This window comes from Zingiber officinale, chromosome 1B, assembly GCF_018446385.1.
Source record: "Zingiber officinale cultivar Zhangliang chromosome 1B, Zo_v1.1, whole genome shotgun sequence".
Lineage (NCBI taxonomy): Eukaryota > Viridiplantae > Streptophyta > Magnoliopsida > Zingiberales > Zingiberaceae > Zingiber > Zingiber officinale.
In genome coordinates, this window is record NC_055986.1 from 36,519,270 (window position 1) to 36,534,357 (window position 15,088).

Consider the following 15,088-nt stretch of genomic DNA (forward strand, 5'->3'; position numbering starts at 1 on the left):
CATCCATAACATAGAATTACCCTTGGAAATGATGAACAATTAGTTAGAGCAATAGGTGCTGTAGCGAAACTAATAGCAAAAGAAGGTAAGTGAGACGACGGGGGATAAGTTTCATCGTCGAAAGGAAAACAACTCGGTTCAACAACCAAGGCCCCTAAATGACCACTCAGTAATAAAGGAGGTAAGGGTACAGAGACAATCAGGAGGTTTGCCTAAAAGTAGTCATTCTTGAAAGAATGTGTAATTGTTTACTGATGGAGCACTCTTGAGCTGAAGATGAACGAGACTAAGCGATCTGCCAAAACTATGGGATGTAAAAATGTATCAATTTATGGGACGTAACATAAATTGATGAGAACTTAATACCCCGAAAACCTAAGAATTCCTCCATAAAATTTATCCACTGAGGGTGGCTACAAGTCTACAACTACATATTATAGTAGCTAGCGGACCGTGACTTTAACAATAATATTGAGTAGTATTATAATAATGGAAGGGGTTAGTTACTAATGAACTTTTTAAATTGTAGATGTTGAAAGCATCTTGAATTTGTGTCGAGCTCTAATGATGATAATTAGGAATTACATTTTATGGATTTATTGAAGGTAAATTAGATGGCACATCTAGCCCAAGATGATTTGTAATATAACTTATGAATGGCAAAATATTGAAACTCATGATGGATGATTTGTTCACTTATGGGATGACAAGAAAATTTTCGAGGAAAAATCAAAGTGTTTGAATTTGTCAGTGGTTGTAAGATATGCGGCTAGAGGCAAAATTAACGAACTTATTACATAGAAGGATAGGATCGAAAAACAGATCGAGGTGAGGTGAGACATGTAGCCAAGGCTTGCATTTAGGGTGTAATTTTCCGTCCGAGATCAACTTTAGATGGGAGAAGGCATATGGGCTCCAATTTTAATTGGGATATATTATTTTTAATATATTAAATATATTTTCATCTATATTTTTTAGGAGGATGGAAAAGAATATATAGTCCGCGTGTTAAAAATTTTACATCATTCTCTTATCAAAGCGTCAAATTTCCCAAAGATCTTATTATGATTCCAACACTCTTTTTGATATTTAAAATATATTTTAAATTATATATGTTAATTTATAAAATCTAATTTGTTATTCTTTAATATCTCTCAACTTTAGCGTTCTCTCGTTATATTTCTCTTTTAATTTGTTGGTGACACTTTATCCTCTAATAGGTAAAAACATGAATTAGAAATTTTTTATTTATACAATGTAAGAAAAAAAATACTATTTTTTTAAGTTCCCCCTATTTCTCTTTTCCAACTCCCCTTCTGTGTACTTCTATTGCTCATTGAGATTAGGAAGGAGAAATCACACCTGACGTTATCACATTGATTTGGTTAGTCCTACTATGTTCCTTACTTGATTAAGTCCAAATGGAAATGCATTCATCTATATTGTGTCTAATCGACATTTCACTTTCTTGATAGACATTAAGTTTAACTTTTAAATATATTTACAATTATAATTTTTTGATTTTCTCTTTGTATCTATTCTATCATTTACAAATTGTTACGATTTAGGTGTTGAAAAATATGATTTATTTTTTCTTTTATTATGTGTCTAAAATGGCTCATTTAATATTTGATAAATACAATAGTTGATTTAGTCTCACTATAATCTTCATTTTCTATTGATTGTATTGAGTTTTGTTACACCTGTTTTTATTTATTTGCTTTTTATGCTTAGTGAATGATGATGTGTTGAGGATCCCTTTTGTAAAAGTTGTTCTATGAAAGATTAAATAATTTAATATTTTTATCAATTGAAAATTTTATTATTAATACTAGAAGTAAATTATTTTTCCCACCCCTTTAACATCGCACCCTCCCCTCTCTCTCTCTCTCTCTCTCTCTCTCTCTCTCTCTTCTTGTCAAATACCATATCTACCCTTCTATCTTTATTTTTTTATTTTTCCATTTTTATTTATTTTTTATTTAGTTTTATTTTTTTAATTAATTTTATTTATTATTTTTTCATCCATACTTATATATATTTTTTAATTTTATTTATTTTTTTATTTATTTTTAATTTTTTTAATTAATTTTGTTTATTATTTGTTTCATCAATACTTATATATTTTTTTAATTTTTATTTAGTTTTATAAATTTCTTCTCTTTCTCCCACCCCCTTCGGCATCAGACACATGATGGGGTAAATCTTAGGTCATTAGTTCCTGATAATTGACCTCTAGTTATTACGTCAGAGATGTCATGTGTCCATCATCTGTGTTACATCATTTTTAAAATTTTTATACTTTTAAATTTTTTTACAAATAATAACTCATAAAATCTACAACTAAATAATAAATAAAAGATTATAAACATATAATAAAAAATAAATTATTTAAAAAGAATAAAATTGATAAAAAAAACTGATTAAAAAAAAACAAAACCAATAACAACAAAAGAAACAAAACTTAAAAAAAATGTGAATGTGAGAATAAGGAAATAGTATAAAGGTAAAAAAATTAAGTAGGGCTGGGAGGTGAGGATATTTGGGGAGGTGGGAAAAGCAGCTCTCATACTATAATATGAAAATTTAATTTATAATTTTGCATGAAAACTTAAATGTTATATAAAAAATTATTTTAAAAAATAATATTTTAATTTATTTTTAAAAATTAAATCCACTGTTATCGTTCCAAATCCAAATGGAAAAAGGTAAAGAATTTTTTTTTGAAAATAATGTCAAAAAGGCCTAAATTTATTTTTGCCTAAGACCTAAAATAGGCTTTAGCCAGGATAGGAATAATAATTAACAAGTATAAAATGGAGAGGTGGTCTCATCTTGTGACTGCTCCTCGACTATAATATCTCTTGAGATACTTGTACCATCAAAGAAACGAGTATTAATTTCAAGGTTTCGATATATCTATCATGAAGATTGATTATCTAATGTTATTTCATCTTATGGATAAATAACACAGTGTAGGTAGAAAATGAGTCAATATATCAATAATGATAAATTAATAAATTTAATTTGTTCTTAAGAAATTCAAGATAAAGATGAGTATAAGGGATGCATTAAATTAATTAAGAGGTAAAGTTTTTCTTTCTTTCTTTTCAAAATGAAATTAATTTGTTTTCGGACTTTGTTCGTTAAGGAGATTCTAGGCGACAAAATGTCATTTGTTCTTCGTACAAATGTGGTTAGACCAACAACATTTTGTTATGAATTATGTCTCATCCAATTCAAGAAATATGACATGGCTCCACCGCATGATGGTTTGCCTTGTTGGATTGAATGAGTATTTTGACAAAGTTAGTGTCTTGACCATAACTACATCGAAAGAATTAGTTTGTTATGTTGCCTTCTCATCCACGGAAGGGCTCCAACAAACACAAAGCAAGTCATGGTCAATTTACACACCATCATTTGACAACTAATTAAAACTCCTAGTCTCGCATTATTATTCAATCTAAAGATCAACCTTAACTTGTATCTTGTCTAAGCTCTCACACTTATGTATCTCTATCTTTTCTATTCTCGGCGAAAATAGGTCATGTTAATTTAAATAAATATTAAACAAATCATTTTGAGCAATTTTTTTCTTCTTAAAAGAATCCTTTTTATTTGATAATTACCAATATGACAAAACTCAAAGATGGAAAACCAAACCCCATCTTTCTCTTTGGTCGGAACCAAACCCTATCTTTTACCCTAATGAAAGAAAGGGATATTTCTAACATGTGAAACCCGCATAAGTTGACTTTGAGTTGACTTCTTCCCCCAACCACGGAGTAAATGACGGCTAATTAAACCCTAATCACAGAGTCTACCATTAATTAACAACTGTCATAATTACTTTAATAATGAATTAAGGAAAATTTTGCCAACTTCAGGGGCATTGTTGGAAGCTCACGTCTATAAAAGCTTTGGCTTCCTCTTCTCCCCTCCCTCTCTCCCTCCGATCGCTCCTGGATCCGAGATTAGATAAAAAGACGGGGGGTTATTGCGATTTGTCAAAGGGGAATTAATTACGGGAAAATGGGAGGGGGAATAGGCAAATGTAGCAAGATCCAGCACATCGTGCGACTCCGGCAGATGCTGCGGCGGTGGCGGCTGCGCGCTTCGGCGTCGTCGCGGGCGGCGGACGTGCCGGCCGGACACGTGGCGGTGTGCGTGGGGAGCACTTCGCGGCGGTTCGTGGTCCGCGCGTCGCACCTCAACCACCCCGTCTTCCGGCGGCTGCTCCGGCAGGCGGAGGAGGAGTACGGGTTCTCCACCGGCCGCTCCGGCCCGCTCTCGCTCCCCTGCGACGAAGCCCTCTTCGAGCACGCCCTCCGCCTCATCTCCTCTTCCTCCTCCTCCTCCTCCGCCGCAGCCGCGTCTTCCAGATTCGCCAACTGCAACAACCTCGACGAATACTCGGCGCTCCTCTACTCCGCTGCCGCCTCAGCCACTCCTTCCTCCTGCTGCTGCGACGTCGGCCGCTGGATGCCGTCGGCCGACGCGCTTCCGCTCCTCCACGCCCACCGCCTCGCCGAGAAGCGCCTCTTCTGGTGAAGCTACTGCTCCACCTGGTTTCCATTTAGTAGTATATATATAATTAATTCTTCCGACTCACTCACTGAGTCGGATCGCCGGATCGTTGTGCTTGCAAATTTTTCTTTTTTTTTTCACTCCTTTTTTCGCTGCCGTAAAATTATGATTAAGCTGATCGAAGGAGGAGGAAGTAGCGATAGATCGATTAAAATAATTCCAGGAATCAAAAGAGAGATGGCGAAGCGGCAGCGGCGGCGGCGACTCGGCCGAGTCATCCCTTTGTCGATCGAAGCTGAGTCCGATTCCGAGAAGGCCGAGTTTGAATTTTTTACAGAACTCAGAAGGATCGCAGCAGCGTGAGAAAGGATCCTTCTCCTGATCTGTATTTTCTTCATTCATTCTCTCTCTCTCTTCACTTCTTTCATTTCTTGTAAATATAATTAATTAATTAATTAATGTGATCATCGGCTTTTATTCAGGTGCAATTCACTGTCTTGTCCTTTAAATGATTTTAATTCTCGATTAATAATTATATTCCATACTGTACTTCGTAAAAAAAATAAAATAATAATTAATGAGGGATTGTGAAGGATCTGACATATCAGCGAGCACATGGAATGGAGTGTCTTTTTCATACCGCGTCACATGGAGAGGTTCGAAAGAGAGATGGTAAATTGTACCGATTAAGTTTTTTTTTTTCTTTTTAATATTGCCTTTTCGGTGATTTTAATAATTCAAAAAATATATATTTTTAAATTTCCATGTTCGTGACTTTTTCACGCTTTTGACCCATATTTATTTTATTAGGATGGGAGGAAGAGGAGATGAAAGAGAACTAAGAAGGAATATATTTGTTGTAAAAATAATTTAATTGAAAAAAAAATAAAAATATATAATAAGTCTTTTTTTTTTCTTATATCCAGATATTCGGTTTCAGCCGATTAATCTGGAATATATTATATATAGTCTCCCATCAATCTTTAAAATAATAGTATGGTTTTAAATTATGATCTTCTTATTTATTCTTTTAAATATTTTACCACTAGTACTGTGTACTACTTCACTTTTGATCTCTCCCTTCTCCTTAATTAAATGATGCAATAGGTCCCCTTGGCTAGTCTTAATTGAAGTGGTCCTCGCTGGTAAACGATTTAATTATGATGATATCAGAATCCAGGTGGAAATTATATATAACTCGTTCTCAACCAAACTGTGTTGATGGCGATTATGCTAATCACGATATGTATGTTATAATTATCCAACTAATTGTGGTTAAGCTGACAAATATATTTCTATTTGAAATGGCCGTACGTACAGGTAACAATTATTTAGTGGCATGGGAGACATATAATGGAGATAGAAACTTGATTGAAATGGTGGTTAGGGTATGGATTAGCGAGATTATTTAACTAATTAACAGCTAAGCATGGATAGCGTGACATGTCAACGTCAAGGGCATAAATGGAGTACACGACAGCAGTACAGCAAGGACGACGCATCCTGATAGGCGGGAAATGGCGTGTACGGTGACGTGGCCTGTAATTAATTAATTTTCGGCGGAATAATTAATTAATAGAAGTGTTTTTACGACGAGATTAATTCTTATGAATTTTATTATAATTTTTTTTGGAAACCTCATTTATAAATTCAAAAGAATATCTAATTAAGATATATTATTTTAAATTTAATTTTTGTATTATACTACGATTAATAATTTTTTTTTATGAAAAAATGGAATTATTATACAACAATCATCCCTCGCCCTTGGCAAATGACAAATATCTGCGAGTATATATATATATATATAAAGTGCAATTGTAAAAAAAATATTTATCGGTAGTAGTTAATTATAGTTTTTTAATTTATCAGTTCGACCGTGTTGCGTGAAGTTGTTAGATGATGAATTTCACTTATATTATAATTATAGATCGTGTATAATCCCTCTCGTATAAAAAGCTACTGTGTTAGATGAATATCTTCATGATTTGATTTATTATTTTTTAAAAAAGTGTGGAGCCGTTGTGAAAGAAGAGTTAAAATAATAACTTTATCTTTTACTCCACCTGTACAAGAACATCTCACCAAACGTAGACACGCGCGTACTTGAATATTGGCGCGTACTTGAATATTATTGCCATTGGTCATCCTCTTCGTAATGTCCCAAATTATGACTTGGCCTGAAAGGATAGTATCGAAGGCACGTCATGAGCCATGCACGACGGGGAGCCATCAGCAACCCTTTCCGTCAACATTTTAATTATCTATTTGGCATTTAATTAACTACCAATAATTTCTCCATAAATTTAAAAATTAAATTTCGCATCAGTTTATTATTTATATATTTATACACAGAGTAATTAATTATTTTATTTTCGCTTGCTGGCTGCATTACAATTTATCATACGTGGGCGTACGTGCGCAGTTTGGTGGTGGCGCATGCCGGCGTCAGGCGAGGAGGAGGGAGCGGAAGGCGAGCTCGTCGCAGGGAATGGTGAGCCCCATCCGGTGCTTGAATCCGAACTCCTCCTCCGCTTGCCGGAGTAGCCGCCGGAAGTCCGGCCGGTCCAGGTACGCGATCGGGAGGACGAAGCGCCTCCGGTTGGCCCCCACGTACACCACGAAGTGACCCCTCGGCACGTCCTCCGGGGCACCACCGGCCCTCTCCTCCTCCTCGTCCGAAGACGGCGACGACCCGCGCTGCCGGGGCGCCGCCTCCCTCCGCCCCTTCCTCGCTGCTGCTGCTGCTCCTCTTCCCATGGATGATCAATATCTTAATTTCGGGGTTTGATTTGAGAAAGGGTGGGAGTTATTTATGGCGGGAGGGGAGAAGACAAGGGCACGTGGTGGAGGCCGTGCAAGAGGACAGGCGGGGCCGGGGCGGCCGGAACTTGTGCTGAGCTCGCCACCGACAGCCGGTGGCCCGCTCCTATTCTGAGGTCATGGCCAGTAAACTTGCTGCGAATTAATTAAAGGGAAACGCCTTCTAATTAGTACCTTCGTTTATATATGCTCTGTTTATCCAAGCTTGGGTAAGAGGGAAACAGAGGAATCCGGCCGTCCCTTTATTATCCTTTTAAGTAAACAAACGAATCCATTCTTTCTTCCTACTAAACCTCGGAGTAAACAAAGTGTTATAGCATGTTCACACGATATCATCCGCACTATTCTCTCCCTCTTTTGTTTTTCAAAGCATATGCATCAACCTTAATTCTTTTGGTACTTAATTACAAATTAAGGATGATTATATTCACTCACTAATAAAGTAAGAATATTCTTGAAGTCGACTATGTTGAGGTGAATATGACTTTTAGATATTTTAAATATCACATTTCCACCATTAATGTAGAATTTTGGTCCATTGTACATGTTCTCTAAATTAACTTTGAGTAAGTTTATTCTCGAAGATATATATCATACACTAATTTGTCCTCTCGTCACTTCTATATATCTATCTTTAAAACAAGGCTCGAACGCACCTTCAGTTTCTCGACCGAACCTTGAAAATTAAACAGTACTCTTCTTTAACTCGATCGATCGATCGGGATATAGTTTAATATCCTACTAATGGTCCAATTTTATGGAAGCATTGTGGATGGGCAGGAACCATGTGATGTCCTTGCTTCATGTACTATCAAATCTTTCACACTGGCCTCTTGCTTTGGATACCCTTCAATTGCAAGCCTTTTGATGAAGAGTCACACTATGTGGGGCTGCACTTTGTGGAGCCACATAAAAGGGCAATGCAACATACTTGTCATTAATCAATAGTCACAAACTAAGTAAAATCCAATTCATAGCGCCCTTTTTAAAGTCGTCCCAAATGTTACCTCTGTCATAAACCCTAAATCCTAATTAAAACCCTTACCCCCTAAACAATTTTATTCAAAATTTCTACATCTAAGTTAACCTTGAAGTTCTTAAGGTCGGAGGCATTCTCGTATACGAACGTAACTTAAAGTAGCTAGGTGAATACATTCATACTCATGTACCATAGGGCTTCTTGATCACGAAATATCTAAGAAATAGTATGGACCCAAAGAACACAGATTTGCTTGCAGTGCACATGAATACATGTTACTCTTGCTTTTTATTTCTTATGCGTAGTTATAAGAAATGGTCCCAATATAACATCAGACCCCGCCAACTGCTGCTTGTTTAATCTCAGTAAATGATATGATAAGCTCCACCATCGAAGGAAACTAGATCTGGATCTATTTCGCTTGTTACCAAACGGTCGAGGAGGGCTTCATCGGGTGTTCAACCAATCTGAGATGGAGACGGAGAGCGTCAACGATAGTTGGTACGTACACTCCTCTTTCCACAAGATGGTGCCAAGTGACCATGAGGATCAGTTGGCACGAACCATGAAAACCTCTAGCCGACTGTAGTTAGTGTTTTATACTATAGTTGATTCTGTCTGAAAACTATAGAGATGATGCGCTGGATATAGTAGATTGGTAATTGACTAATAGAAGACCTTTTACTTCACGGGAAGGCTTCCTTCTACTTCTGCGCACACGTAGACGAGTCAACAAAACGCCAGCGTCTAAAAACCATGGGAGAGTTCCTGGCGAAAACCCTCTGACACTCAAGTCAATGCAAATCCAGACGGATGGATGAAGAATAGTAAGAACATGCATGCGAGAATAAAGTTATAGATCTTCAGAGAACATACCTTTGTCATGGAGAGGACTTCCCCTTTATATACCATCTCTCAGAACTCCGCAATCATGATGTGATAAAGTGTGTCAGAGTTTGTTAGGCAATGCATAATAATTATCCGAGGAATCTTCCTTTTACCTATAAGTATACCTCTTTTGTCCTTTATAACTTTTATTATTGTTGAGACTGGTGAAGAAATATGCTATTATAAATAGTCGGCTGATGGGGGACAAAAAGGTCCCTGAAAAAGATTTCCCAGGAGAATATTTTTTTACATGATTTGTTATTCTGACAGACTGTTAAAATATTGTCTGCTAAGTATATCTCGGTAGGTCGTTAAGTCGGCCGCTTTGTTAATCTATTGTCTGATGAGTATATTCCAACCGGTCGTTAAGTCGATCGCCCTATTAGGCTGTTATCTGCTAAATATATCTCGGTCGGCCTTTAAGTCAACCGCCCTGTTAGACTGTTATCTGTTGAGTATATCTCGGCCGGTCTTTAAGTCAGACCGCCTTTATATCTGTTTCGGCCTTAAACCGCTCGGTTATATTCTACATAGCTTTGAGACATTTGTTCGAAAAATAATATAATGCCCTAGACACGTTGAGAGTCTATTTGAGAGACAATATAATAACTTGTGCATGCTAGAAATCTGTCCGATCTGCAATATGAAGCTAAACGCCTTAAGTGCCTTAGGCCCGGTTGGTATTTTGTCCGGACGGGCGTACAACAAGACTATGGAGAAATGCTGTATTCCGAGAGGTCCGGTCAATATCTTGAGCCAAAGCATCCTAGGCCTGGTCAACCCTTTGTCCGACCGGGAGTATAATAACTGTAAAGAGATCGGTGGCCGGCTTGAAGAGGGGTTGGATAGCTAGGTCACCCCCAATTCGATTCTTCTCTATAAGGTTAGTTACGCAAGCGGAATACGAAAACTAAAGCAATGAAAATAAACAAGTAAGAGCAAACGCTAATACAAATCCTTTACGTGGTTCGGAGATTGCTTGTTCCTACTCCACGGCGTGTCCTTGAGGTGGATGAACCCTTGATCCTTCGGTGCATCAATCCCCGGTAATCTCTGGCTAGCTCTTACTCCTTCTCGGTAGAGTACAACCTCTCACAAATCTCTCTTCCTCTTACAAGATGAAGACTTAGATTAGGAGGAAGAGAATGGCTTGGAAGCCTTGGACAAGGACTAGGAGTTATTCAACACGCATGAGTAACCTCCTTCAAGCCCCAAAACTTCCTATAAATAAGAGGAGAGAATTGATCATCATATCAACTCATTTCGGCACCAGTCGACTGGCAAAACCATCAGTCGACTGGTGCTACCGTTGGAGGTAGCGAACGACTACTTTGCAGCACCAACGGTCTGCCAACGGTCATTTACCAGTCGATTGCTAAAACTAGCAGTCGACTGGTAGCTGTTTGCTGAGCGAACAGAATGCTTCTGTTCGCTGCCAGTCGACTGCGCAGTCGACTGCTAAGACTGCACTACACACTTATCCTCTCCGGAGTCACCCTTGAAGTCCTCTTCCTCGGCCTTCGTCCCTCAGATGCACCCGAGCCCGCGGCTCCTCTCCTTGCCATCCTTCATGTTGCCTTGAAGTCCACTTCCCTCGGCTCCACTCCGTTGCTCCTTGTCTCGCGGTGCCTCGGATGCCTTCCACACCATCCTTCACCGACTCAAGGATCCGAGCCCTAGGATGAGCATCCCAAGCTTAGTTGCACCAAGCTCCTCATGTGTGTTTTACCAAATCCTGCAAGACTCAAACACACATATCAAATACATATGAAAGTCTAACTTAAACTCTTTGACACACATCAAAACCATGATCGTACCGATCAAACTTGGGTCGATTGCACCAACAATCTCCCTCTTTTTGATGTGTGACAATATGTTTAAGTTAGACATTAATAACAATATGAAAATTGAAAGCAATATGTAAACATGAAGCATAATTCCCAAGCTCCCCCTTAACATATGCTCTTCAACCTTAATTTTCAAGTTTTGCACACAATTAGGTTTCTAACTTAAACCTACCCATTTCTCCCCCTTTGACACCATCAAAAATTGTACCAAACATGTACACATACCAAGGTATCAATGTGGACTTAAAATTTTCCAAAAACAGCTCTTGACAGTGCTAGAAAACAGGTACCAGTCGACTGCCATCTGTTGCAGTCGACTGACACATTACTAGGCTGAATTTCAGCTTTCCGAAGTCAACTTCAGAAATACATAAAAAATGCTAGAAAATTCAAAAAATCATGAAATTTTGAACACATATTTCTTATAATGTTCTTTAACAAGGAAAAATATGTTTCCATGAAAATTCATCATATTTTTGAAGTTTTGATAAAAACTCAAACAGCTTGAAAAACACTCAAGTTTGTATCAAATTAAACCCTAGTTTTGAATTCATATATTTCAAAATAACTATCCACTGTAAATAAAACATAGAATTATTTTCAAAATATTTGAAATGTCCAACTATGATCTATGGGCAAGATGTCCATTAATTAAACATTTATTTTCCCCATAGTTGACCTATGATCACTAAAAATTGATACATCACATAACTCATCAAAATGGCATAAGCATAAGTGAATTATTAGTATCATCCTATTATCTCACATTTATGGTTGGAAAATCATGCAAGTCATTGTGAGATAAGGTATAATGGTAACCTCTACTTAGCCCCTCTTGATCATGACTTTCTATCAAGGCTAAGTGCTCCCCCTTAAGGTCTCAAGTCAACCATTTTTCAAGTATTTGAATAATTATTTCTTATGGTTGACTTGACCTAAAATCCTCTAACCCTTGAGGATTGATTTTGGCACCCAATATAAATTCTTTCTAATTGGGTTAACCAAATATTCCTTGGGGATCCATTTTCTATCTATGGTCTTGGTTTTTGATTGCCCCTAGCAAATAGACAATGGTAGGTCTTTTCATTGTTGGGTTCATTGTATCCTAACCCATTTTTCTTAAAACTTGCCCTTTGGCTCCCAATGATCATGTTTAGGGTTTCAGAGTCAATTTCAAATTTTCTAAGGGCATTGGTAAGATATTCTACCTTTTCCCTTAATTTCCTATTTTCTTCTTCTAAACATGAATCATTTGAAGAATTAGAAGAATCATGCATATTGTTGTCCTTAGAGCACATGGATTCTAATCTTTCTTCAAGCATGCAAATATCATTTTTCAAGGATTTATTTTTCCTTTTAGCTTTAAACAAATCATCATTTGTACTTGAAATAATTTTGATTAAAATGATTATGTACCTCACTTAACGAGAAGTCCGAATCCGAAGTTTGACCTCCCCCTTCACTTGAGCTCCCCTCTTCATCTTCACTTGAGCTCTTTCCCTCTTTATTTTCGGATGAGGTGGAGGCTATATCATCAATTCTCATTAGCACAAAATTGACTACATAGTGCTCTTCTTCCTCCAATGATGATGAAGGATCATCCCATGTTACTTTTAGGTTTTGAGCCTTCTTCCCCTTTTCTTTTGTCTTCTTCTCCTCCCTCTTCTTCCCTTCCTTCTTCTTCAAGAGAGGACAATCATCTCTTATGTGTCCCTCTCCTTGGCAATTGTAGCAAATTACCCTCCTTGTTCTACTTTTGCTTCTTGAGCTTTTCCTAGCATGAGATTTGTTAGTAGAAAACCTTTTAAATGTCCTTCTCATTTTTCTTACCATATACGCCTCTTGATCACTATCCATTGAGGCGCTTGATTCTTCGGAGTCGGAGGATGGTGGGGATGAAGACTTCTTCTTCTTACCCTTTCCCTTGTTTGCCACAAGAGCTACTCCTCTTGATCTATGAGCTTCTCCATCTAATTCTTCAACTCTTGTTTCGTGGAGCTCCATTGTTGAGAAGAGTTCATCTAGAGAGATTTTCTCTAGGTCATTTGATATGTAGTATGAATCTACAATGGAGCTCCAAGTTGTGGTTCTTGGGAAAGCATTTAGGGCTTTCATCATCATGTCTCGATTTGAAAGTGTCTCACCTACACTTGTTAGTCCATTAATAATTTTCTTAATTCTAGAATGTAAAATTGATACCTTTTCTCCTTTCTCAAGCTTGATATTGTTGAGTTGAGTTCGAAGGAGGTCTCTTTTTGCCAATTTTACTTCCGATGTCCCTTCATGAAGCTCCATTAGCTTTTCCCACAAGTCTTTGGCACTTGTATAGTTTCCAATTCTTGTTACTTCTTGTTGTGGAAGAACATGTAGTAGGTGATGGATTGCCTTGAAATTTGCTAGATGCTTTTCTTTTTGCCTTTTGGTCCATCTTGTTATGCCGATTGTCTCATTGCGTTCATCCTTGGGCTCTTCAAAATCACTTCTCATGATTAGCATAACGTCAAAATCGGTATTGAAAAATACCTCCATTTTCTTCTTCTACCAAGAGAAGTCCCCTTCGAATTTCGGTGGATGAATGTTTGAGCCGACCATTTTGATGAAGTGCTCTTCTCGGCGATTAGTCCGTTGAAGGGCAACCTTGCTCTGATATCACTTGTAAGGAGATCGGTGGCCGGCTTGAAGGGGGGTTGGATAGCTAGGTCACCCCCAATTCGATTTTTCTCTACAAGGTTAGTTACGCAAGCAGAATACGAAAACTAAAGCAATGAAAATAAACAAGTAAGAGCAAACGCTAACACAAATCCTTTACGTGGTTCGGAGATTGCTTGCTCCTACTCTACGGCGTGTCCTTAAGGTGGATGAACCCTTGATCCTTCGGTGCATCAATCCCCGGTAATCTCCGGCTAGCTCTTACTCCTTCTCGGTGGAGTACAACCTCTCACAAAGCTCTCTTCCTCTTACAAGATAAAGACTTAGATTAGGAGGAAGAGAATGGCTTGGAAGCCTTGGACAAGGACTAGGAGTTATTCAACACGCATGAGTAACCTCCTTCAAACCCCAAAACTTCCTATAAATAAGAGAAGAGAGTTGATCATCATATCAACTCATTTCGGCACCAGTCGACTGGCAAAACCATCAGTCGACTGGTGCTATCGTTGGAGGTAGCGAACGACTACTTTGCAACACCAACGGTCTGCCAACGGTCATTTACCAGTCGATTGCTAAAACTAGCAGTCGACTGGTAGCTGTTTGCTGAGCGAACAGAATGCTTCTGTTCGCTGCCAGTCGACTGCGCAGTCGACTGCTAAGACTGCACTACACACTTATCCTCTCCGGAGTCACCCTTGAAGTCCTCTTCCTCGGCCTTCGTCCCTCAGATGCACCCGAGCCCGCAGCTCCTCTCCGTACCATCCTTCATGTTGCCTTGAAGTCCACTTCCCTCGGCTCCACTCCGTTGCTCCTTGTCCGGCGGTCCCTCGGATGCCTTCCACACCATCCTTCACCGACTCAAAGATCTGAGCCCTAGGATGAGCTTCCCAAGCTTAGTTGCACCAAACTCCTCAGTGTGTTTCACCGAGTCCTGCAAGACTCAAACACACATATCAAATATATATAAAAGTCTAACTTAAACTCTTTGACACACATCAAAACCATGATCGTACCGATCAAACTTGGGTCGATTGCACCAACAGTAACTTGTAGGTAAAGTGCACCTGGCTGTCTGACCATATTCAAAAAGCTATCCCATTTATACATAGAAGATATGGGCATGAAGTCATATAGATTCGGTCAATTCTACTATTGAACAAACACCTATAGGGCTGACTGTTGATCAATTGGACCGGCTAAAAGGGCGACCATCCTTAAATTCGATCGATTATTAAATGATTAGACAGACTGTTTCTTTAGTTCAAAGGTGAAGTACTGAAATCCTTATGTTCAATCGGCTTAAGGGTTAGTTGGCTTTTTTTCTACACGGTTCGGAATCCAATCAGACCATCTGATGAGCCCTAGCACCGGG

General features: G+C 38.2%; 2 protein-coding genes across 2 annotated transcripts; one reads left to right on the plus strand and one right to left on the minus strand.

The window, feature by feature from the left end:
* Nucleotides 1–3,929: 3,929 nt before the first annotated feature.
* On the plus strand, nucleotides 3,930–5,018 carry LOC122052051 (indole-3-acetic acid-induced protein ARG7-like). Its single transcript, XM_042613461.1, has one exon. The coding sequence runs from the start codon at nucleotides 4,036–4,038 to the stop codon at nucleotides 4,552–4,554; it is 519 nt and encodes a 172-aa protein (XP_042469395.1). The 5' UTR covers nucleotides 3,930–4,035; the 3' UTR covers nucleotides 4,555–5,018.
* Nucleotides 5,019–6,894: 1,876 nt separating this feature from the next.
* On the minus strand, nucleotides 6,895–7,310 carry LOC122052109 (protein SMALL AUXIN UP-REGULATED RNA 10-like). The gene has a single exon (XM_042613534.1). It carries the CDS (start codon nucleotides 7,288–7,290, stop codon nucleotides 6,979–6,981), a length of 312 nt encoding a protein of 103 aa, XP_042469468.1. The 5' UTR covers nucleotides 7,291–7,310; the 3' UTR covers nucleotides 6,895–6,978.
* Between the last annotated feature and the right edge of the window lie 7,778 nt (nucleotides 7,311–15,088).